Source organism: Anomaloglossus baeobatrachus, chromosome 2 (genome assembly GCF_048569485.1).
Source record: "Anomaloglossus baeobatrachus isolate aAnoBae1 chromosome 2, aAnoBae1.hap1, whole genome shotgun sequence".
NCBI lineage: Eukaryota > Metazoa > Chordata > Amphibia > Anura > Aromobatidae > Anomaloglossus > Anomaloglossus baeobatrachus.
The window spans coordinates 283,969,843-283,996,999 of NC_134354.1; the positions used below are offsets into that span (position 1 = coordinate 283,969,843).

At 43.1% G+C, this 27,157-nt stretch overlaps 1 protein-coding gene across 1 annotated transcript; it reads left to right on the forward strand.

The window, feature by feature from the left end:
- The first annotated feature begins 33 nt into the window (after positions 1-33).
- LOC142289701 (uromodulin-like) lies at positions 34-26,711 on the forward strand. Its single transcript, XM_075333627.1, has 11 exons — positions 34-82; positions 4,421-4,435; positions 5,102-5,275; positions 5,401-5,490; positions 8,711-8,931; positions 11,566-11,720; positions 14,628-14,870; positions 15,859-16,012; positions 25,345-25,411; positions 26,320-26,355; positions 26,650-26,711. Exons 1-11 carry the CDS (start codon positions 34-36, stop codon positions 26,709-26,711), a joined length of 1,266 nt encoding a protein of 421 aa, XP_075189742.1.
- The last annotated feature ends 446 nt before the right edge of the window (positions 26,712-27,157 follow it).

Genomic DNA, 27,157 nt, shown 5'->3' on the forward strand with positions numbered 1-27,157 from the left:
GAATAAGGGCACATTTTGTTCAGGGGTGCAAAGATGAATTTACTCTATATAATTGTTCTGGTTGCCGCTCTGAAATACGCAGGTAAGATATCTCTATTTTAAATACGTGTGATATTTATATAAAATTATGGGTCTTATTTTGCGGAATGAGGGGACTTATTGAACAGTCAGATGTTGGGCTTTCATTAGCTATGATAATTTTAGCGTAATATATTTGTAAGTTCATTTTCATTTGAAGCGGTTAAAATTAATTTACATTAATGAGCACTAAATTACAAAAGAAGAGTTAAATCTAAAGTATTTGTATACATAAACCCTTAAGGATCAGAGTTTTTTTTATTTTTGCTCTTTTGCATTTTCCTCCCTTTATTCCAAGAGCAATATCTATTTATTTTGCCGTTCACATAGCCATGTGGGTTTTTTTTTGTGTGGGACAAGTTGTAGCTTGAAATGACACAAATGTAAACTGTTATGGAATACAAATCTGCAATTTTTATTTGAGTTTTATTTTTACTTATTTTATGGTAAAAGTGACCTGCCGATGAGATTTGGCAAGCCAGTATGATTACAGCAATCTTAAACTTGCATACATTTTTTTTAAATTGTGAAAAAAAAATCTCAGTTTCTAAAAAAAAAAATTGGGTCTTGTGTTACTATTTTCAGTAGTATCTAAACCTAACAAGCAATTGTGGATGCTCAGCTCAGGCCACTGTTGCTAGAGACAGATGTCGGCTATGTAACATTTCAGCTCCTGAGCACCCTGCAATTTCAGCGGACTGTCAGGGACTGCCCTACCAGTCACTGCTGACAGCTCATCAGTTGTTAAGTACCAGACAAACCATTTAACATTAAACCAATAGGTAATGGTAAATACATTTTTAGATTTAAAAAGATGGCAGTAACAGTCTTTCCACAAATAAATTAAGAAACTGGGCAGGTGCAAGATAAAGGTTTCCTTTATAAAATGTCAATTCCTGTATTGTCTTATAAACAATATAGCAGTCAAAGCCAAGTTGAATAGTCACTGTGCTTACATAGCCTTTATGCTGGTTTTTGTCTTTCGGAACATGCAACATTTGATGATATTTGAAGTAATAGCTTCTTATTGTATGCTAATACAACATTGGTCTCACACTCTCCTATCTCTTTCTACATAATGTAGCTATCTACCTATATCCCTCTAGTTATCAATTTATTTATCTATCTTCCCTAGTATTTCCCCCACTGGGTATCATTGCCTTCAGTATTTTCCTCATTTTAATATGGCCTACAGTATTTCCCCCACACTGTAATAAAGCCCCTAGTATTTCCCCACACTGTAATATGGCCCCCAACATTTTCTACACACCAGATGCTAACCCCCCCAGTATTTTCCCCACACTGTAAGTATTTACTCCACACTGTATTATGTCCCCCAGTATTTACCCCACTCTGTAATAAGGCTACCAATATTTCCCCCACACTATAATATAGCCTTCAGTATTTCCCTCACAGTCTATAATGGCCCCCAGTATTTTCCCCACGGGCAAAACAAGCAGCTTATACTCACCTACCCATGGATCCTGAGAAGATCACCAGCAGACAAGACCAATGCATGGGAGGATCAATGTGGTGGTGTCATCTCGCAGGGGTACGCTGAGCTCCAGTGTGATGACATCTTCACAGTTCCACATCCCCACATTGTCCGTGAGGTCCCTGGTGTTCTCTAAACCACATGCAAGAATCAACCTATAGTCTACAGAATGGAGAGTGGTAATGCAGATAGATCATGCCCCCCTGTTCCACTGTAGAGTTTAACTGTACTGGTGTGTTGCAAACACTGATGCAGTTTACAGTAGTTGTAGGTCTGGGGGGCCCCTCTGATCATGGGGACTGGGGTGATTGCACCCTATGCCCCCGAAATGGCAAAGCTACTGCTGCCTATGTGTGCCCTGCTATGTTACAAATTGTATTTTTCACTTTAGTCTCTGTCTGTGTAAGCGGTATTAAATGGTAAAGATAATCGGTAAGAGTTTACCAATTGGCAGATGTTTTGTGCTGCCAGTCGGTCAGTGGATATGTTGATCTCCCTAAGGTCAACAATGCTTGCTTAAGTAGTCTTTTACTAGGCATTGCCCCCACTAGCCAGATTCCTACTCCACACTGATGAGGGGCAAATACCCCGAAACGGCTGTCTGTGGATGGATACCATGTTTGGTATAGGTGGTCTCCTTGACTGGAGACTGCCCTTCCCGTGGTTGTTCCTTCCCGGTGAAAGACCTGGCTAGTTTCCTGCCAGCGTTGAGAAACATGTGATGGTGTCTCCGCGGCTTTCTCATTTGCATACTTCCCAGGGGGCTTTGCTCTAGAATCACTGCGTTGAGAAACACGTGATGGTGTCTCCACAGTGGATATGTTGATCTCCCTAAGGTCAACAATGCTTGCTTAAGTAGTCTTTTACTAGGCATTGCCCCCACTAGCCAGATTCCTACTCCACACTGATGAGGGGCAAATACCCCGAAACGGCTGTCTGTGGATGGATACCATGTTTGGTATAGGTGGTCTCCTTGACTGGAGACTGCCCTTCCCGTGGTTGTTCCTTCCCGGTGAAAGACCTGGCTAGTTTCCTGCCAGCGTTGAGAAACATGTGATGGTGTCTCCGCGGCTTTCTCATTTGCATACTTCCCAGGGGGCTTTGCTCTAGAATCACTGCGTTGAGAAACACGTGATGGTGTCTCCACAGTGGATATGTTGATCTCCCTAAGGTCAACAATGCTTGCTTAAGTAGTCTTTTACTAGGCATTGCCCCCACTAGCCAGATTCCTACTCCACACTGATGAGGGGCAAATACCCCGAAACGGCTGTCTGTGGATGGATACCATGTTTGGTATAGGTGGTCTCCTTGACTGGAGACTGCCCTTCCCGTGGTTGTTCCTTCCCGGTGAAAGACCTGGCTAGTTTCCTGCCAGCGTTGAGAAACATGTGATGGTGTCTCCGCGGCTTTCTCATTTGCATACTTCCCAGGGGGCTTTGCTCTAGAATCACTGCGTTGAGAAACACGTGATGGTGTCTCCACAGTGGATATGTTGATCTCCCTAAGGTCAACAATGCTTGCTTAAGTAGTCTTTTACTAGGCATTGCCCCCACTAGCCAGATTCCTACTCCACACTGATGAGGGGCAAATACCCCGAAACGGCTGTCTGTGGATGGATACCATGTTTGGTATAGGTGGTCTCCTTGACTGGAGACTGCCCTTCCCATGGTTGTTCCTTCCCGGTGAAAGACCTGGCTAGTTTCCTGCCAGCGTTGAGAAACATGTGATGGTGTCTCCGCGGCTTTCTCATTTGCATACTTCCCAGGGGGCTTTGCTCTAGAATCACTGCGTTGAGAAACACGTGATGGTGTCTCCACAGTGGATATGTTGATCTCCCTAAGGTCAACAATGCTTGCTTAAGTGGTCTGTGTAATTAGACAGTCTTTGTTGTAGTTAATGTAAAGCCAGTTAGATAACTGTAGCTGCTGTGACAATTTGCTTTAGAAATAAAGGCCCACATAGTTTAGAATTGGATGTTTCTTAGTCTTAGGCTATGTGCGCACGTTGCGTATTTGCATGCAGTTAGGCTGCAGTCAGAGTGCATGGAATCGGCTTTTTTTTCATTACGGACTCTTTCTGCAGCGATTTGAAGCGCACGTGTGCTGTTCAAATCGCTGCAGAAATTTCTGCAGGGCAGAGCACTACGTGCGCACATAGCCTTATAAAGGTTGGGACATATGTAAGTATGAATAAGTTCCCTTATTTCATAAAACTGTCCCAACAAAACCTCAGCTATTTTTCTGATTTGTGAAATATTTCAATCTTTTATGTTTATACAGGTTCCATTTCATAAACGTGTTTATATTTTGTCCACACACCAGCTAATAACATAGTGGATTTATCTTCTACTGGACAACCCCAGATTAAGTAAATTAAGTAATTCAGGGCTCCAATTAAAATAAAAACAGTGTATAGTCACCTCCTGCTGTGGCATCATTAGATGTCGGTGCCGCTGTTCCCCGAGAGTGACGTGATATGTGCAGTTGTCGCTCTTTTGCTACAGAGCATCAATATTCCATCATGGTGGATGACATAGTAAACACTGCAGCCAATCGGCAGACGCTCATTGGCTGCATTCTGCACATGACACAAGTCACAGCACTCTCCTGGACGAGAACGCCATTAAAGCTGGAACGGTGCTGATGTGGGAGTTGAGTATAGATTTTATTTATTATAAATGGGGTCCTGAAATGATTAAGCATGGTTTGTCAAGTAGTGGACAAAAACTTTAATAAATGGTGGCCAATATGGCGTAAAATGTTAGAAAAATGTATAGATGTGTTGTGATTATTACATTAACACTGTAACACTAGTAATTCCATATTTTTTCTTTGTCCTCCCTTACAGATGCTGGATGCTACAGTGAGTATATTTTAGATGACTATTCATTCTCACTGATTAGAATATTTATCTATAAAAAACAATCCCACTTTACTTCAGATTAGATTACACATTTATTAGTTATTGCTTATATAGTACCGGTAGAACACAAGCCGTGTATTACTTACTATTCGATATTGCTCTCGATTCATTAAGGACAGAGTTTTTCCGGCCTCGGTTTTAGATTCACATTCATTGTGTGTTATGAATCATATGTAACGTTATAAAAAAGGCACATGGATTATTATTCTTAATAATTACTTTATTCACAATAGAATATCAATAAAAACATGGTTTTGCTATATTTATTGCTCTACAATATTACAAGTAGATCTATAGAGATAAAAAAGCAGTCTTTTGACTAGTAAATAGCATGAGAGGAGTGTGGAAAGGATGGTGGTGCACGTGCCGCTGGTGCTGAGTGCCTATTCATGCGGGTAGTCTCAATTTCTGGCTCACTGTATTTAGACGCAGGGAAACTGCATAAAACTCATGAACTTTTGCCATTTTACAACACAGGGAGTTGTCAGCATCACAGTCAGGCGCTTCTCACCTACTTTACAGTATGAGGCTAGATCATTTAATTACATGTACGCTTGTTATTAAAGATTAAATATGATGCCACATATTATGTTCTTGCCTCTACAGATGGATCCATTGCAGCCTGTAATACCTGTGGTGGAGGCTGTGAAAGTGTTCAATGTTTCTGCATAAATGGCATAGATTCATGTGTGCCCACAACGGCAAGTGATTGCCTTTCACAATCCAATGACTGCTGCCCCACTGGTTATTATTATGATGTAAATGCTATCTGCTGCACAGGTAAGAAAAAATGCCCAATAGGCGGCTGCATCCATCAAAATAATCTGTTTAAGCCTACACCCATATTTGCCTCAAACCTTTCTTTTTGTGAAGTCTTGTATACATTTTTCATTTTTTTATTTCAGATAAAGTTATATGTAATCCTTCATGTTCTGATGATGAAATGTGCTCTGCAGGAGAATGTGTGTGCAATACAACAATGTACAAAAACAAAAGTAAGTGCAGTATGTTGTCTACAAGTATTGTTAGAAGAGCATTCATTTTCATTTTCCGTTATGTATATATGCTGCATATATGTAACAAATTTAGATGTAGGATATGAAAAGCAACATGTTACTAAAATGTACTATGTCTTTATACATATTTTCAGGCTTGCCAAAATTATTCTGCACATAGTGGTATCATTTCAAAAACAGCATTCAGACCCTCATAGGCATTAAATAGAAGTCATTCTTATCCAATTCCAGCAGGATTGGCCAATCATCTAATGTTCGCTGGGAAGATTGGCCGCTGGCAGTTGATTCTGATGGAGACCACAGGAATGTTTGGCCCATCTGAGCATTCCCGTGTATTAGGAGTAGGGTGAGATAGCAGTCTGCTGAATCACAGCTACCCAATGAAGATGACCAGCTTGGGAGTAGGGTGAGATAGCAGTCTGCTGAATCACAGCTACCCAATGAAGATGACCAGCTTGGGAGTAGGGTGAGATAGCAGTCTGCTGAATCACAGCTACCCAATGAAGATGACCAGCTTGGGAGTAGGGTGAGATAGCAGTCTGCTGAATCACAGCTACCCAATGAAGATGACCAGCTTGGGAGTAGGGTGAGATAGCAGTCTGCTGAATCACAGTTACCCAATGAAGATGACCAGCTTGGGAGTAGGGTGAGATAGCAGTCTGCTGAATCACAGCTACCCAATGAAGATGACCAGCTTGGGAGTAGGGTGAGATAGCAGTCTGCTGAATCACAGCTACCCAATGAAGATGACCAGCTTGGGAGTAGGGTGAAATAGCAGTCTGCTGAATCACAGTTACCCAATGAAGATGACCAGCTTGGGAGTAGGGTGAGATAGCAGTCTGCTGAATCACAGCTACCCAATGAAGATGACCAGCTTGGGAGTAGGGTGAGATAGCAGTCTGCTGAATCACAGCTACCCAATGAAGATGACCAGCTTAAGAGATCTGTTTACTATAACTATGATGCTGCTATTTTCTTTAGATTGCTCTTTATATTTATTAATGAAATCCTCAATCATCTTGAAAAACCACATGTAAAAAAGGATAAAGGAGTTTTGTTGTTTCAGGAAAGTTGTGTCCTCATGTGCAATTTGTCATAGAAAGGCAAAATATGCTTTACTTATCCTCACCACTTCCAGGCTGAGTCTCCATTACGGCCTCTGTGTTTGTCATTGTCTGCAGCTGTGAAGTAGTTAACATCACTGCAGCCAATCACTGAGCCCACAGGCCCTGCCCGTGTAGATGGCGCGAGCAGCAGAGATCACTGATTTGCTGCAGACAACAATCTGCATCTGAAGACACAACTTTCCTGAAAACGAAAAACCACCTTATCACTTTAAAGCCGGGGTCACAATTATGTTAATGATCCTCTGATCAAACTCTGATGGAAAGTCTGATCCAGAATACAGATCATAGTAGTGATTGCTGCAATTTTTGACATGCAGACCATACGGACTGATTCTGCACTTACCTAAAAAAGCCCTTACTGTTTCAGAAAATTCACATGTACATTAGCCACAATGAACAGACTCCGACCCTATCTTTTTATTGAAGCATGTAATGATCATGTGCCAGAGGCAATGTAAAGATGGAAGCAATATTAGATGTAACATTACCATTGTGATTGGTAGATGCTGTGTTATCATCTGTGTATGGAGATTTTATCTGTCATTGTAATTCTGCCCCTGCTGATAAAGAAACTGCTGGAAACTCTTCCTGAAAGGACGAGAACTATAACTCTGAAATAGCCTTAGTGGCCACTGTTAAAATTGCTAATTTATTTATTTTTTTAATAGAAAAAATTATACTAAAAAACATTGCAAATTTTTTTTTAAACACAATTTAACTCTTTCCCTGCAAGATATTTATCACATAAGACCCTGCAAGCAAGTAGCCAAGGTCGTATGAGATACATCCTGCAACTAATGATTAAATCACAGTAGTTAATGATCCAGGGTTCATTTTTAGGGAAAAGTCACACAGCTATATACCCGGATGGGGATAGCAACCCAATGCTTGAACTGGCCGGTGGCTCTCCTGACCCGAATGTGAGAGTATATATTTCTATGCAGCTGTCATTGTCATGCTTGTGTTGGGAGAGTCGCCGGCCAATCCAATATTTGTCCAAGCTATACGGCCATTTGACTCGTCCCTAAAGCCTGTTTCACACGTCAGTGATTCTGGTACATTTGTATTTTTTTAAAACACACCAGAATCACTGACATACGCAGACCCATTATAATCAATGGGTCTGCTCACACATGAGTGATTTTTCACTGAACGTGTCTCTGTGCAGCGTGCACCCTTGGCTGTGATTCTGCACGGAGACATGTCAGTTTTTGTCTGACATCACTGATGACCCACGGACCACACTATGGTGTGATCCGTGTGTGTTCAGTGAAACACGTAGAAGAAAATCACGGACATATTAAATATTAAAAATTTTCAACTTACCGTGCCTGCGATTCGCTGTGCAGCCTCTGCTTTCGGCAGCTCCTGCCTGGCTCATGAAAATTCATGAAAGCAGGAACTGCTGACCAGGAAGTAGCTGCTGAGAGCGGTGGGCGGACGCTGCAGAGCTGGAAACTTCAGCACCATGGACAGCAGCAGTGAAGGCAGGTGAGTAATGTCCATATGCAATCATGGGATCACGGATCACGGATTGCACATGGACAACCCACGTGTGCCGTGAATCACGGAACACGGAGGGACATGTGCGTGTTTTACACGTCAGTGAAGAACGTCTGTTTTTTGCGCTGGTGTGAAACGGGCCTTAGGCTGAGAATAAATGACCCAGCCTCACATATTAGAGGTTAAAATGAGAGTTGCATGTGCCTACAGCTGTCTCTCCCAGCTTTCACCTTAACCCGTGATATCAACTAAATATTTTTGACATTGCCATGTTTGTATTGACCTGAAATTTAAAACTAGCTTATCACTTAACTCTCTTGGTGAACATCGTTGTAAAAAAACCCCCAAAAGGCAGCTTGAGCCGCCGAGCTCTGTGATTGACTGCAGCAGTGATGTGCGCTATGGTCATGCACCAAAGCACAAAGACTAGAGCTGAAGTAGAGAGTTGGCGCTGCAGCAGGGTAGGGAGTGTACATGCTCAGTTTGTTATTTTACATTTATAGTAGCATTTGGGAACCACTTTTGTTAATAATATTTTTTATATATATTTTTACTTTCAATCTTTCCAGCAATTAACGACCTGAAACCATCAGTGGTTTGTAACTCTGACATCATGCTAATCTCCATCAGTAGATGCCTCCTCACTTATCTTAAGTATGATTATAACACAATATATGCTGGAACTAATACACCTGGCTGCACTCCTCAGTATAATACAATTGACAACAATATTAGAGTGGATCATTTGCAAGCAGAACTGAACTCTGGCTGGTGTGGAAACAAAATAACGGTAAGATATTTGTGATATTTTCTGCTAATCTATTATTCCCCGTTACTGATTACATATATTATCTGCTTCCTGTTACATGATGTGTTATCTACTCTTTAAAGGGAAATAATCATCAGTAACCAAATAATAATAATAACTTTTGCACAAATGAACTCACCTTCAATATTACATTTCCTAATGATTTTCTATTTAATATTTTATACCTTATCTAAAACCTAGGATGTTCACCCCAGTTGATGTACATGTGAAAAGTTGAGTGATTTTATAAATACTTTGTTACTTTTCTAGAGCTACAGCTGATGATGATATGATAGCTCAGAGGTACACTCAAAGCACTACTATCTGTCAATGGAAGCCGCCATGTTGACATACACACTCTAAGGCTGGGGACACACGGGGATTACTGCAATCCCCTCACGTGACACTCAGCTCACGCTAGCAGTACAGCAGAGCCGCTGTCATGCTAGTGTCCCTGCGACTGAGGTCCGACGCTGCGAGCGTAGCTCAGCTGCAGGGGGCAGGCCGGCACAGAGGAGGGGCAGGCCAGCGTTGTGAGGTGAGGGAGGGATTTATCACCCTCTCTCCTCTGTAGCCGGCTTTTGTGATTCTCACTCTGCACTCGCGGTACACCAGTGTACCGCGAGTGCAGTGCGAATTTTCTCTCGCCCCATACACTTGAATGGGTGCGAGAGAAACAATGATCACATTACAATCACAGCATGCTGCGATTGTGTTCTTGGTCCGATTAGGGCTGAGAAAATAATTGCTCATGTGCACTGACACACAGGCTAATATTGGTCCGAGTGGAATGCGATGTTTTATCGCACTCCACTTGCACCATTTTTATCGCCGTGTGTCTTAGGCCTAACAGCTTAAAGGTAGAGGGAAGCCATCATCAGAAAGCAACCTACTAATTAAATCAGGTTTTAGTGTTACATGCATTTTTAAAAAAGTTTTCCAATGTTTTTTGTTCTGTATTAAAGAACAAAATTTGTGATTTTGCAATCTTCATATTGGCCAGTGTGGCTTTTTTTTTTTAAGATCTTTCTTCCTGTTGTTCCAGTAAGAGTTTTCAACAGGCTCCTTATCGTCAGAGGCAGGATAATATTTACAAGTAAACAGCTATATACAACTGACAATATAGGATCCACCATTCATAATAGGTGATGTCAGAGGTAATCTTGCCCCTTTCTCTCCACAATGACCTGTGCTCACTCATTAGATGCTTCAGTATGAAAGATAGGGTAGAAATCTGCTTATTGTGCCTAATTTCCATGTGGAGTTCCTGAAACAACAGAAAGTTAGGGTCTAAACAAATCTCTAGTGATCAGAGGGAAAATAGCAAGATTTGTTTTCTTTTTCAATTTAGTCTGTGATATGGGGGAAAAAAACGATGGCAAAAATAAATAAATTTACCATAAATATCTGAAAAATTAGTTAATTTTCTGATGATAGCTTTCCCTTAAACCAGGTTCTCTAACGCAGGGTAACAGGTAGATTTTCCTACATCAGATTATAGTCCAGAGCCAGATGTAAAAAATCCAGTTCCCAGAGCCAAACATCTGAACAAGCTCAATTGCTGTGAAATTAAAACTTTGAATCTTATAGAACTGTGAATTCTGAATCTAGCTTCCATACAGGCTTTAAATAAGGATTAGTGTCAGATATATAATGCAATGTATTAAGAATTGAATGCCTTTTTTCATCATATATCATCATTATAGCACCATCATCTTAGCTGTAAATTGGTGCTATAAATGTATCTTGAAATATAATAGAAAGCCAAAGTGTCATGATTGACTCCTGGCTCAGCTGGAGCTGAGCCTTTTTTTTAGTTTCACTTATGCAGGTCACGTTAGGGGTTAATCCTTCCTGCCTCGTTCTGGAGGTCAGGCTGCTTTATTAGGGCACTGTTTCTCTTGGACTTCGCCAGTGATACTTCTGGCTCTGCTGTGTTCTGCTCTTGAGTGACCTGTTGTCTGCCCTGCCCCCTCCTGACCTCCGTGTTCACCTGACCTGTTAACCTTCTCTGTTGTCTGTTTCCATCAGTGTCTCTCCCGCTGTCTCCCTGTTCGTTCCTTATCTGTTTACCTTTATTCTGTCTTGTCTTCCCACTCCCCCTCGCTTCTAGGCTCTGATTTCCCGGCTACTGACTATTTGCTTCCCTCTGACTACGTTTAGACTTTCCCTTGTGTACTTACAAGACCTCATGTTGTGACACGGCTTTCTGACGATTCTACTGCCATCTGGTGGGCTTGACTAGTATTACCTCTGCTAGGGAATTCCCTGCTCATACGTTTCCTCCACTTTTACGCCCCCTAGTGGTTTACCAGCTAACTACCTTCTCAGATAGTTTCAGGAATCCTCTCAGTCCCACATTACTGCGCTGTACTGCTATTGTACATCTTAGAGTACAGCGTGACACAAAGTTTGTTCTTAACATTGGAGATAAATCTGTCCTATTTTATTTTCAAGACACCTTTATGTAATGGATGTTACGTGTCAAAGGTTTAGTGGTTTCATTTTTTTAAAACAATAGTTTCATTATTGCATTGTAAGAAATACATGTTTGTCAATCAAGAATTTCAATCCATTATGAATTTACACTGGATCATATCTATTTTTTTGGTCTAGAATGATTCCCAAAAAATCTACTTCACCAATACACTGCACATTGGTGTGCTATCAAGTCCAATCATCACTGTGAATCCTCTCAACTTCACTTTTACTTGTTCCTACAACCTGACTATGCAGATTGCTCTGAATGTGACCTTACATCCTGTGGTAGGGTAAGTATATTGTCATTATTTATATAGAAAATTTGTCATTGTGCCAATAACATATTATTTGCACTGAGTATCTGAAAATTGAGCGCCAAAATATGTTATTTTCTAAACAAAATACAAAACGTTCTTTTATTCAGCCAAAGTACTTGAACATGAATTCTACTAATTTTGGTATCAGGTTAATCGGGTAAATTTAATATATAATTTTATCTATCCATTTGTCTACGTCAAAAATAGCAATAAATGTTATGAACCTCAAAATCAACTCAGACATTGGGTCTGATAAACTGAAAGTAGTTTTATCCCATGGTGAGACTACTAAGGCTATGTGCCCACGGGACTCTGTACCCACGGATTTCACTGCGGAAAAAGTGCAGATTTAGCTGGATTTTTTAGCTAAATCGGCAGGTTTTAGCAAGTACAGACACTCCCCATGTTATCCTATGGGACATGGGGAGTGTCTGTGTCCTGCTGTGGTATGTGCGGCTGTGGCATATGCTGCGAATGTCCCGCAAGCGCACATAACTGCATGTCAATTAGGCTATGTGCCCACAGGACTATGTACCCGCAGATATATCCGCAGGTATGTCCGCAGATTTCCCGCAGCAGCTCCCCGGAATCCGCAGCTATCCATAGCTGTGGGATTCAAGCAAAATATCTGCGGAAAACCTGCGGACATTCATGTGACTTACCTGTGGAAGTCCTGGCCTCTATCTCCATAGTGGAGAGGCGGGATTTCCCCAGGGATTTCCGCAGGAATAATTGACATGCAGTTACGTGTGGCTGCGGGATATCCGCAGCATGTTCCGCAGCCGCACATACCGCAGCATGGACACAACACTCCCCATGTCCAATAGGATAACATGGGGAGTGTCTGTACTTGCTAAAACCTGCGGATTTATCTAGAAAATCCAGATAAATCCTCAGGTTTTACGTGGCAAATTCTGCGGGTACATACTCCCGTGGGCACATAGCCTTATTCCTGCGGAGATACCTGCAGAATTCCCGGTCCTCCAGTATGGAGATAGAGGCTGGGACTTCCGCAAACTCAGGGAGTATCACGCACACATGATCAGACGATTGCAGGTTATAAACCTAAAAAGGGAATAAAGCCAGTGAAAAGTTTAAAAAACATTTTACAAAATATGAGAAACAAAAAACATAATAAAATAAAATCACCCTCATAAAAATAACCTCAGCTTGTTAGATAATGGCTTCTCTTTTACTATGACCTCTGCTCATTGTTTTACAAACAGAAAGAATACATTTGACTGAGCAACATGTTATCCAAGGAAATATCATAGTTACATAAGTTTAAAAAAGACCTAGGTCCATCTAGTTCAACCTTCCTCCACCAGTTCTACATTTTGTCATGATGTAATTTATAACCAACAATGTTGTGTGTACTGAGGGAATCATCCAGCCCTTTTTTAAAAAATTATTAAAGTGTCAGCCATTACTACCTCTTGTGGTAGGGCATTCCACAGTCTGACTGCTCTAACTGTAAAGAACCCTTTCCTATTTAGCTGCCGGAATCGCTTTTCTTCCACTCGCAGTGAGTGCCCCCTGGTCCTTAGTATTGTCTTTGGAAGGAATAAGTCATGTGCCAGTCCTTTATATTGACCACACATGTATTTATACATATAAATGAGATCTCCTCTGAGACGTCTTTTTTCTAAGCTAAATAAATCCATCTTTTTCAACCTGCCATCATATGGGAGGCCTTCCATTCCTTGTAATAGTCTAGTTGCCCGTCTTTAAACTGACTCTAACTTCTGAATGTCCTTTTTAAAATGTGGAGCCCAAAACTGGATCCCGTATTCCAGATGTGGCCTTACAAGTGATTTATAGAGGGGTAACAAAACATTGGGCTCACGGGATCTAATCTCTCATTTTATATACCCTAAAATCTTGTTTGCTTTTGCAGCTGCTGCCTGACATTGAGTGCTGCTGCTCAGCTTATTTGTAATGAGAATACCCAAGTCCTTCTCCTGTGCTGTAGTCCCGAGTTTACTTCCATTTAATGTATACGTAGTTATAGGATTACTCTGTCCTAGGTGCATTACTTTACATTTATCAACATTAAATCTCATTTGCCAAGTATCTGCCCATTCTGACATCTTATCCAGATCTTTTTGTAATATTGTACTATCAAGGTCAGTTTTTAATATCCTACATAGTTTGGTGTCATCAGCAAAGACTGACACTTTAGTATCAATCTCATCCACAAGGTCATTAATAAAGAGATTAAAAAGAATTGGTCCTAGCACAGATCCCTGCGGCACCCCACTGCTGACTATGGCCCATTTAGAGAATGTACCATTTATGACTACTTTGTTTCCTGTCTTTTAGTCGATTCCTTACCCAGTTGCATATAGTTTCCCCTAGTCCTTGCTTCTGGAGTTTTAGTATAAGGCTGTTACGTGGTACAGTATCAAATACCTTTGCAAAGTCTAGATAAAATCCCAGCTGCATTACCAATATCCAGGTTTGCACTTACCCCCTCATAGAACCCCAACAGGTTGGTTAGACACGACTTATCTTTCATGAATCCATGCTGTATGTCCGTTATATTATTTTCTGCAATATATTTTTGCATGTCATCCCTTAAAATGCCCTCAAACACCATGCACAGCACGGATGGCTGACTTACAGGATGGTAGTTGCCTGATCTGCAGAGCAATAATAGGGAATTACAATTATCCATGGATCATTAAGCCATTCAAAAATGCTTTTTCGTTCACATTGCAATGAAAAAATATACTCTAAAGATGAAAATTCTAGTGAAAGTTAAATTAACTAAGAAGTCAACATACACATTTCAGGGATAATGACTAAAACTTTAATTTTACAATCAATTTAAAATGTTTCATTACAGTAATTTTGCTTTCTTTTCACTCCCTATTTCAGCTCTACAACCATTCCAGGCACCAATGGATCTGGCGCTTTTGACCTTGTGATGGCAGCTTATACAGATAATTCATACTCCACTCCATTTCAAGAAAGCGATGTTGTGACGGTGGGGACAGACATCTATCTGGGAATATTCGTCACTGGTGCAGATGGAAATGCGTTTGCATTGAGAGTTGAGAAGTGTGTTGCTTCACCCACTAACACTAGTGTTGATGCTCCTGTGACGATCGTGACTGGAGGGTAAGGCGACGCTATACACTGACATTGGGAAAAGGGGGGACTTTGTTGTAAACGGCAGCAAAGAAATGAATACATTAGCAAAGTCTGTAGTTGATAATTATACAGTCTGTATTAGACATCAGCAAAGATATAAAGGTGATTATATGATTAAAATATATAAAAACTAAAGTCAAGCATGTATTTGTATACCCTTCCACACATCACAGCATTTGACCCATTTCTTAAATAATAAGGCTGGGTTCACATTGGCTTTAAGACTTCTATTTGTATGTTCTGTAAAAGGAAAATGAAGGTGAAATTCATGGCAGGGAACCAATACAAGTGTGGTGCGCTGGGAGGATTCACAAGTCTGCAGTCACACAGAGCGGCGCACACAGTGACTGCAGACTCGTCATTCTAGACCGGACAACCCCTTTAAGTGATAATATAATCTGATTACAACTCTACTTAAAATCCCCAGCGTCAGGTGTGAATGACCCCTCTATCCCACTCACTTCCCCCCAGTTCCTCCAGACATGTCAGATGAGATGTGCAGTGCAGGCTGCTCACATTTGAAGAAGTGTTGGCCACTGGCAACTTTATTTTTTTTCCTGGAAACAGGGTCCTAAGTAAATAAACTTTCACGTGAAATTATTTTCATAGAATTTTTTTCTAACCAGTGTACCTAAAAAAAATATGTACCATGCCAACTCTTGACTTGTGGACCTTGCACACCATAGCACTGCAATGTGGATGTTTTCCAGAGGGTGTCCCTTTTCTTATCACATTTCCTTGTGATTGTTTCCTACTTTTCAGAAATGTTACTATTTTACCTATTTACTTACCTCTGTGCTCATTAGTTTGTGTGTTTTTTTTTGTTTTACACATGTCATTTTCCTATGCTCGCTACTATCTGTATCTTAGAAGAGCACATGTACATGCATCTAGCATATATAATGGCAGATCCATAAGTATAAGCCTGATACATAACTCTGATGTTTGTTTGCAGCTGTGCAGCCAGTGATGTCTCTACAGACGTAATACAAAATGGACAAACCCTTGAAGCAAAAGTTCGCTTCAGCTTATTCAAGTTTGAAGTTGCAGATTCTGTTTACATTTTCTGTGATGTGCGCATGTGTGACATAAACAATGACTGCATAAAGGTGAGAAATAGTCAGATATTAGTATTTGTAACGGCACTGATATTTTCCTAGACTGGAGGTGATGGAGAGGTATAGTTATTTGATAAGAAAACAATGTCTGATTACTAAATACATGCAGAAATATTTCCTTTGTTTGTCTTGTTGGTTTCCATGCACACAGTTTACGGTCCCTGAGGCTCTAAAGCAGCGGACATTTCTTAGGGTGTAATTACAAAACATGTTCCTGTTTGTATACCGGAGAAGACCCACACAAACAAGGGGAGAACAGATAAACGCCTTGCAAACTTTGCCTAAGGTCCAACATTGCTGCAATACTACAGTTCAAAGCCATGATCCATCAAGCTGCCAAATGTCAGTCTTACAAGCAAACTCGGTCCTCAAAAAAACACTTTCAAATATTTCACAGTTGAGAGTGAAGGCCCCGTCACACACAGGGATAGATCTGCGGCAGATCTGTGGTTGCAGTGAAATCATGGACATATTGTTCCATTTGTACACAGCCACAAACCTGGCACTGATTGTCCACAATTTCACTGCAACCACAGATCTGCCGCAGATTTATCTCTGTGTGTGACAGGGCCTTTAGATACAAAGTCGAGCAATTTCTAAGATATGACTTGAATAGGACCAGACACCAGGTCCATACTAAACCTTTAGGATGGTAAACAGCATTAAAGCAGTTATGACTGGGGAGGACATAAATAAACTGATAACTCTGAAGTTTACCAAAAGTGAACTGTTTTCATTACAGCATTAGATATGCGTTCATACAGTGGCGTAGCTAGGGTTTCAGCTCAGGGGGCAAAACATCTGAGTGGGCCCCTTACCAGGTAACCATGATAACTACAATGGCGCAGACTAATCGTGGGTATAGTGGACCTCGGCAGATGACACTGATATTACCGCTATATGGTGACTATATAGTGGTAGATATCGGTGCTGCAGCACATACAAGAGATCACAGTGCAGTTATAGATGGTGACTTACAGCTGACGTTCTTTCAGATGGAGTTGTTCACCTTTTCTGTGTTTTCCATCTGGCCCAGACCAACATGACGACTTCTTCCAGCCACAACTCATCTACAGAAATTACAACAAAGACACTTGACTCCTCACACTTCCGGCACCGAACCCCATCTAATCCCAACCTGCACAAACTCCTCATCCTGCCGTCACCCCAATACTGAGCCACTGCTGCTGTATGTGTCCCTATTACTGCACCTGCTGTGTGCACAAAAAACGACTCCTCTTACTGCCACACATAGTAATGCCACCACTGTGCCCCCACATAATAATGCTACCACTGTGCCCCCACATAATAATGCTACCACTGTGCCCTCATATAGTAATGTCACCACTGTGCCTCCCACATAATAATGCCACCACTGTGCCTCCACATAATGCCACCACTGTGCCCCCACAAACTAATGCCACCACTGTGCCCCCACATAATAATGCCACCACTGTGCCCCCACATAATAATGCTACCACTGTGCCCCCACATAATAATGCTACCACTGTGCCCCCACATAATGACACCACTGTGCCTCCACATAATGCCACCACTGTGCCTTCACATAATGCCACCACTGTGCCCCCCACATGGTAATAATGCCACCACTGTGCCCCCACAAACTAATGCCACCACTGTGCCCCCACATAATAATGCCACCACTGTGCCCCCACATAATAATGCTACCACTGTGCCCCCACATAATAATGCTACCACTGTGCCCCCACATAATGACACCACTGTGCCTCCACATAATGCCACCACTGTGCCTCCACATAATGCCACCACTGTGCCTCCACATAATGCCACCACTGTGCCCCCCACATGGTAATAATGCCACCACTGTGCCCCCACAAACTAATGCCACCACTGTGCCCCCACATAATAATGTCACCACTGTGCCTCCACAGAATAATGCCACCACTGTGCCTCCACATAATGCCACCACTGTGCCTCCACATAATGCCACCACTGTGCCCCCCACATAGTAATGCCACCACTGTGCCCCCCACATAGTAATGCCACCACTGTGCCCCCCACATAGTAATGCTACCACTGTGCCCCCACATAATAATGCCCCCACTGTGAGCCCACATAATGCCACCACTGGGTCCCCACATGGTAATAATGCTACCACTGTGCCTCCCACATAATAATGCCACCACTGTGCCTCCACATAATGCCACCACTGTGCCTCCATATAATTCCACCACTGTGCCCCCCACATAGTAATGCCACCACTGTGCCCCCACATAATAATGCCCCCACTGTGACCCCACATAATGCCACCAGTGTCCCCACATGGTAATAATGCCACCACTGTGCCTCCCACATATTAATGCCACCACTGTGCCTCCACATAATAATGCCACCACTTTTCCCTCAGAGAGTAATGCCACCACTGTGCCCCCACATAATAATGCCCCCACTGTGCCTCCCACATAATAATGCCACCACTGTGCCTCGACATGATAGTGCCCCCACATAGTAATGCCACCATTGTGCCCCCACATAATGATGCCACCACTGTGCCTCGACATGATAATGCCACCACTGTGCCTCCACATAAAGCCCCCACTGTGCTCCACACATAGTAATGCCCCCACTGTGTCCCCACATGGTAATAATGCCACCACTGTGCCTCCCACATAATAATGCCACCACTGTGCCTTCACGTAATAATACCACCCCTGTGCCCTCACATAGTAATGCCACCACTGTACCCCCACATAATAATGCCACCACTGTATTACCACATAATGCCACCACTGTGCCCCCCACATAATGCCACCACTGTGCCCCCCACATAGTAATGCCACCACTGTGCCCCAACATAATAATGCCCCCACTGTGACCCCACATAATGCCACCACTGTGTCCCCACATAGTAATAATGCCACCACTGTACCTCCCACATAATGCCACCACTGTGCCTCCACATAATAATGCCACCACTGTGCCCTCACATAGTAATGCCACCACTGTGCCCCCACATAATAATGCCACCACTGTGCCCTCACATAGTAATGCCACCACTGTGCCTCGACATGATAATGCCATCACTGTGCCCCCACATAGTAATGCCACCATTGTGCCCCCACATAATGCCACCACTGTGCCTCGACATGATAATGCCACCACTGTACCCCCACATAGTAATGCCACCACTGTGCCCCCCACATAATAATGCCCCCACTGTGCCCCACACATAGTAATGCCCCCACTGTGTCCCCATATGGTAATGCCACCACTGTGCCTCCCACATAATAATGCCACCACTGTGCCTCCACATAATGATACCACCACTGTGCCCTCACATAGTAATGCCACCACTGTACCCCCACATAATAATGCCACCACTGTACTTCCACATAATGCCACCACTGTGCCCCCCACATAATGCCACCACTGTGCCCCCACATAATAATGCCCCCACTGTGACCCCACATAATGCCACCACTGTGCCCCCACATGGTAATAATGTCACCACTGTGCCTCCCACATAATAATGCCACCACTGTACCCCCACATACTGCCACCACTGTGCCCCCACATTATAATGTCCCCACTGTGACCCCACATAATAATGCCACCATTGTGCCTCCACATAATAATGCCACCACTGTGCCTCCACATAATAATGCCACCACTGTGCCTCCACATAATAATGCCACCACTGTGCCTCCACATAGTAATGCCACCACTGTGCCCCCCACATAATAATGCCCCCATTGTGCTCCACACATAGTAGTGCCCCCACTGTGTCCCCACATGGTAATAATGCCACCACTGTGCCTCCCACATAATAATACCACCACTGTGCCCTCACATAGTAATGCCACCACAGTACCCCCACATAATAATGCCACCACTGTACTCCCACATAATGCCACCACTGTGCCCCCCACATAATGCCACCACTGTGCCCCCCACATAATGCCACCACTGTGCCCCCACATAATAATTCCCCCACTGTGACCCCACATAATACCACCACTGTGCCCCAACATGGTAATAATGCCACCACTGTGCTCCCCACATAATGCCACCACTGTGCCCCCACATAGTAATGCCACCACTGTGCCCCCACATAATAATGCCCCCACTGTGACCCCACATAATAATGTCACCACTGTGCTTCCACATAATGCCACCACTGTGCCTCCACATAATGCCACCACTGTGCCCCCACATAATAATGCCACCACTGTGCCTCGACATGATAATGCCACCACTGTGCCTCCACATAATGCCACCACTGTACCCCCACATAATGCCACCACTGTGCCCCCACATTATAATGTCCCCACTGTGACCCCACATAATAATGCCACCACTGTGCCTCCACATATTAATGCCACCACTGTGCCTCCACATAATAATGCCACCACTGTGCCTCCACATAATAATGCCACCACTGTGCCTCCATATAGTAATGCCACCACTGTGCCCCCCACATAATAATGCCCCCATTGTGCTCCACACATAGTAGTGCCCCCACTGTGTCCCCACATGGTAATAATGCCACCACTGTGCCCCCCACATAATAATACCACCACTGTGCCCTCACATAGTAATGCCACCACTGTGCCCTCACATAGTAATGCCACCACAGTACCCCCACATAATAATGCCACCACTGTACTCCCACATAATGCCACCACTGTGCCCCCCACATAATGCCACCACTGTGCCCCCACATAATAATTCCCCCACTGTGACCCCACATACCACCACTGTGACCCAACATGGTAATAATGCCACCACTGTGCCCCCCACATAATGCCACCACTGTGCCCCCACATAGTAATGCCACCACTGTGCCCCCACATAATAATGCCCCCACTGTGACCCCACATAATAATGTCACCACTGTGCTTCCACATAATGCCACCACTGTGCCTCCACATAATGCCACCACTGTGCCCCCACATAATAATGCCACCACTGTGCCTCCACATAATGCCACCACTGTGCCCCCACATAATAATGCCCCCACTGTGACCCCACATAATGCCACCACTGTGCCCCCACATGGTAATAATGTCACCACTGTGCCTCCCACATAATAATGCCACCACTGTGCCCCCCACATATTAATGCCACCACTGTGCCCCAGACATATTAATGCCACCGCTATGCCCTTTACATGGTAAAATGCCTCATTTGTGCCCTCTAAATTGTAACATTTCCCCCTAGAAAATATTAATGACCTGTGTAAGTGCCCACATATTGTTCCTAGAAAGTAATAGAGCCCCCAATGTGCCTTTGACAGTCACAATACCCTGACTGTCCCTATAACAATAATGGTTCCTAAGTGTCCACTTAATATTTAATAATGTCCCTCCCATATACAGCTCATCATACACAGTATGAAGCCCTTATACCTCCCCTATACACAGCATAAAGCCCTTATACCTCCCCTATACACAGTATGAAGCCCTTATACCTCCCCTATACACAGTATGAAGCCCTTATACCTCCCCTATACACAGTATGAAGCCCTTATACCTCCCCTATACACAGTATAATGTTCCCATGGCTCCTCTTTACACAATATGATACCTCTACACCTCCCCTATGCACAGTATGATGGGCCTATAGCTCCATACAGACACCTGCGTACAGCCGTATACACATACACACCCCTGCGTACAGCCGTATACACATACACACCCCTGCGTACAGCCGTATACACATACAGACACCTGGGTACAGCCGTATACACACACATATATACAGACGCATATACAGATATAGTCACATAGACGCGTATACATATTTGAAAACATTCACATACAAATAATCATACACATAGACAGACACAATCCTATACACACTCACATAATGGGGGGCTTTTACTTTTGATGATTGGGGGACACTTCTTCTCTCCCGTGCAGCCACAGACTTGTTTCATGGTAAATCCCTCTAGGCTAAAGGACCTGTGGTGATGTCACGGCGTGTCACGTCCATGTGATCAGAAGGGGCGGGGCCTCAGCAATGCAGCTGATAACAGAAAGAAACTCCAGGTGTCCTGGAGTTCTTTATAAAGGCTAGGTTCACACACTGCGTTTTTTTGACGCTGCGTTTTTGTGCTTTTTTTGCAGCAAAAAACGCACAACAACGCACCCCCGGCAAAAAAAACGCGGCACAAACGCATGCATTTTTGCCGCGATTTGGTGCATTTTTTTGATGCGTTTTGCTGCGTTTTTGCTCACTGCATCTTTGTGTTTTTTATCAGTGAACAATGCCATTAAAGATTGTTGAAAGAAAAAAGGTCTGATGTCATTTCCTTCTTCAATATGTTCTTCATTCTCCACTAGTGTATGTAGGAGAGCTGGCAGCTGCAGAACTACAAGGCTCAGCATGTTCCATACAGGACTGTATGCTGGAGGGAGAGGCAGGGGAGCAGGACTACAAGGCTCAGCATAATCCATCCAATAGTGTATGCAGGAGAGCAGACAACAGCTGCAGAACTACAAGGCTCAGCATCCTCCATCCAGGACTGTATGCAGGAGGGAGAGGCAGGGGGAGCAGAACTAGAAGGCTCAGCATACTACATCCAATAGTGTATGCAGGAGAGCAGACAGCAGCTGCAAAACTACAAGACTCAGCATCCTCCATCCAGGACTGTATGCAGGAGTTTTTTGCCCCCCCCAAAAAATGACGTGGACTTCGCCATATTTTTGTATGCTAGCCAGGTACAGCAGGCAGGTACGGGCTGCACCCAACCCACAGCTGCCTATTTGTACCCGACTGGGAACTAAAAATATAGGGAAGCCCGTTTTTTTTAATTATTTCACTTATTTCATGAAATAATTAAAAAACAAATGACGTGGGCTTCGCCATATTTTTGTGTCCAGCCAGGTATAACTAGGCAGCTGGGGATTGGAATCCACAGTGCAGGGTGCCCATGCTTTCTGGGCACTCCCGCTGCTAATTGCAGTCCGCAGCCACCCCAGAAAATGGCGCTTTCATAGAAGCTCCATCTTCTGGCGATGTATCCAACTCTTCCAGTTGCCCTGGTGACGGGTGGCTCGCTGGGTAATAATGGGGTTAGGGCTAGCTGTATATTATCAGCTGACCCTAAGCCCGAAATTCATGGTGTCACGCAAATATTAGGCATGGCCACCATGAATTTCTAGTAAAGATAATAAAAACACAACACACAGAAAATTTTTTTTATTAGAAATAAAACACAACACAATTAGTGACTCCATCTTTATTGAAATGAAGAACCCCCCTCCTCCGCAGTAATCCTGGGTCAAGGGTCCCGCGCCGTCCAATCCGGATCCAATATCATCTGATCGGTTTGCTGGAAGGCAAAGCGATCAGATGATGTGTCAGGATCAAGGACATGAATCACATTGCACATCAGCTGATTGTATAAACGGCTTTTATACAATCAGCTGATGCATCAGTGCAAAAAAAAAACAAAAAAAAAACCTCACTTATGTGCTGATTACCGGCAGCTCCTGGAGCGGAGTCTGATCCCGTCTGATTGCTGCAGGAGCCAGGTCCTGCAGCCATCGGATGTGCCCGGGGAGACTGCACACAGCCAGAGCGGCGGTACCGGGAGAGGAGCTGGGAGCGGGCATGGCACCGGGAGTCTGCTGACAGGTGAGCATGACATTTTTTTTTCTACTGTTCACTTTTGTTTTCGCAGCTGCCTCCACCTCCCGCCCAGACATGGTGCCGCACGGCAGCAGACATGCACAGGACTGGAGGTGGAAGCGTCGGTGACGGTAATGGGAGGAATCCTCTTCCTGTACATGTCACTTTCCTGCCCACCCCTTGCGTTTATAGCTGCGTTTTTAGTCATAGAAATGCACTAAAACGCAGCTATATTTGCAATTTTCGTTTTTCATTGTGTTTTTGAACATCTCATTGAATTCAATGGGTGCAAAACGCAAAAATAATTGACATGCTGCATTTTTGTGGGTACCACAAAAACACAGCTAAAAAAAACGCTGTGTGCAGACAGCAAAAATTAAAACTCATAGACTTTGCTGGGGAAGCAATGTAACATCGTTTTCTGAGCAAAAACGCACCCGAAAAACGTGCAAAAACGCCGCGAAAAATGCACTGTGTGAACTTACCCTAATAGAAGAGGGGGTCTGAGGTAAGACCTCCAGTTGGAGGGTGCAGGGGGAGAGGGAGGAAACATGGTTACGCCCACTAACAAAGCTGGTCACGCCCACTACCCAGGCAGCTCCCAGCCACTGGTATGTAGACGCAACCCTTGTCTGATGCTCCTCGGCTGGATGGAGGCAGCGCGCGCTGCATGACGTCATTATAACACACATGGCCGCGCACTGTGCACTCACTGCGAGCGGCCATGTCTCCTGTACCATGCGGCTGCACGCAATTCACTGTGCGCGGCCATGTGTGTTATAATGACATTATGCAGCAAGTGGACGGCCTTCTACAATAGCAGCCCCTGCTCGCCGCTGAGCGATGACGTCACCACGCTGGGACTCTGTGTCCTGCATGAGCGCTATTATCAGCAGCAGTGCAGGAAGATCGTGTCTCCTCCGCACTGCCGCAGAGGTTAACTATATCAGCACGCGCTGTGCACGCTGATATAGTTAATGGTATCGCAGCTCCAGGTGGACCCCTCTGAGGACGGGGCCCGGGGCGGCCGAACCCTCTGCCCCCCCCCCCTCCCGCTAGCTACGCTACTGCGTTCATTCCAAGCCAATTTAATTCTTATTTTTTTTTTTTTTTTTAACCGCTTTTAAAACATGGTGGCTCCAGTGGTTATCACTGTAAATTTACAGCACTGGTGTCCCGGGTACAAATCCCATTAAGGACAACATCTGCAAGGAGCTTGTATGTTTTCCTCGTGTTTGTGTAGATTTCCTCCAGGTTCTCCGGTTTCCTGCAATACACCAAAAACAAACTGATAGGGGATTTTTATTCTGAGCCCCATTGGGGCAGTGATGTCTGTAAAGTGCTGTGGTATATAAGTAATTCATAAGAAATAATAAACTGTACAGTAGGTAATGATAATAAAACAAAAGTTGCTTGAAATTAGCTTTTTTACAATGCAAATGTAGTGCTGCGACCCTAAGTCTGAAAGGATACAATGACTTTTTACTGAGTCTGACTTCCCTCGATCCATGCAGCACACAGTTGAGTGCTTGTTTTCCCTTGTTTTGGGATTCAGTGGTGATTTTTGTGCCCAGATTCCGCATATCAAAACTTCTGACATGTTCCTGTAACTTCTTTTATAAAAGTGCCGTTATACATCCCTCATCCTGTAGTAATAATCAATATACTAACTACACTAAATTATCTTCATTTTCCATATTTTCCAGTCTTGTACCTCCAAGAGTGGCAAGTCCTCAAACACCAATCAAGTGTCAATCAGCCTGCCATATGATTGTAAGTTATCAAGCTTCTTATTTAATAAAAACCTTAGTGCTTCTTGATATCTCCACTGATGTACCATACTGGTTATCACTATTCTATCAATTGGGTAAAAGGCTATGTGCGCACGTTGCGTAAATACATGCAGTTACGCTGCGCTTTGTAGCGCAGCGTAACTACATGTGTTCTGCGTCCCCTGCACAGTCTATGGAGATTGTGCAGGGGCTGTGCGCAAGTGGCGTTTTAGAGCGCAGCGCTTCGGCTACTGCCCGAAGCGCTGCGTTCTAAGAAGTGACATGTCACTTCTTCCGTGCGCTTTGCCGGCAGCCCCTGCTCTGTCTATGGCAGGAGCTGCAGGCAGAGCGGATGGAATCGGCTTTTTTTTTTTTTTCACTACGGACATTTCTGCAGCGATTTAAAGCGCACATGTGCTCTTCAGATCGCTGCAGAAATTTCTGCAGTGACTGTACGCAACGTGCGCACATAGCCTAAGAGTAGCTTAAAATAACTCTTGGATCCTGGTCATTTTCAATTAGACTCAGTGTGTTGGACTGAGCTGCCAAGGACCCAATTGTAACATTGAATCAGGGGACCCACTGTTTAGCTACAGGCAAATATTACATTAGCCTCATTCACACATTTATCTGTACTTCTATGTAAGAATGCACTGGGTAGTTTGTTAAGTGAATCATGAGATACTACTTGTTGCTGTATATAGTGAATAAGGTAATGGGAGAAAAAACTGCTCATATTGGGTGTAAGAGGCTCATTCCAGCACTTGGGCCCACCAGGGGATTCCCCGGTTCACCTGTGTGACAGTCCGCTCTTGATTAGACTCCTTTCAAAACTCTCTCTATTTCTCAATGATATGTATTAAAAGAAAGATTATATGAATTATTTCATTATTCTATTATTTTCCCCAGATATTGGTGATACCAGCAGTTCTGTAACCAATTCAGGTAAGAGGACTGAAAATGTATTACATAGCCTTTAATATTTATTATTCCTGTTTGAATTTTTATATATATATATATATATATATATATATATATATATATATATATATATATATATATATATATATATATATATATATATATATATATATATATATATAATCATTTCACTATTATTTTATTATAGTCACTTTTTACTTTCTGATCTGATTGAGACAGATTTAGAAATGTATTGGAATGAGCAATATATCTGTATATTGAATCCTGTGTGATACAAACTCTTCTCTCCTTCTGCAGCTTTACCTTGGGCTGTACTGTGCAGCACTCTACTTGGATTTCTGACCATTAAACTGTACTGAGAATATGCCTTCTGAAGTCTGAAAAAATCTTGGGATTAGCCAGTAATGAGCAATGGGACTATAAATAATTTATTTTCTTCTTCATCATGGCCATACTAGTATTGTATATATTTATATTTTATTAGGGGAAAGGGAAAGGGATTTGATCTATTTTCCACTATGCAATGAAGAAACCACTGATGACTTCTTTTCAAATTGTTCTATACTCATCTACTTTTTTGTTTCAATAAATGTATGTGCAAAATGTCTTGTGTCATCTTTATATTGCACCTGTTTATGTTAAGAAAAAAATTCCAAGATTTAAAGAAGATCTGTCAGCAGGTCAAAAGTGACTATTATTATTCTGGCTGCTTCTCTGAGTATCTCATTATTGCGTTGTTTTTTTTCTTAAGTCTGACATATATTTCTAGTGATATGAGCCTTTACATTTAGTGGAACTTTTTATA

Bases quoted from the DNA above. Each gene is read 5' to 3' on its own strand.
- LOC142289701 (XM_075333627.1), top strand. From the start codon at position 34: ATGAATTTACTCTATATAATTGTTCTGGTTGCCGCTCTGAAATACGCA. The intron at 5,276-5,400 runs GTAAGAAAAAAT...TTTTTATTTCAG, and splicing joins AAATGCTATCTGCTGCACAG to ATAAAGTTATATGTAATCCT. The intron at 25,412-26,319 runs GTAAGTTATCAA...TATTTTCCCCAG, and splicing joins AATCAGCCTGCCATATGATT to ATATTGGTGATACCAGCAGT.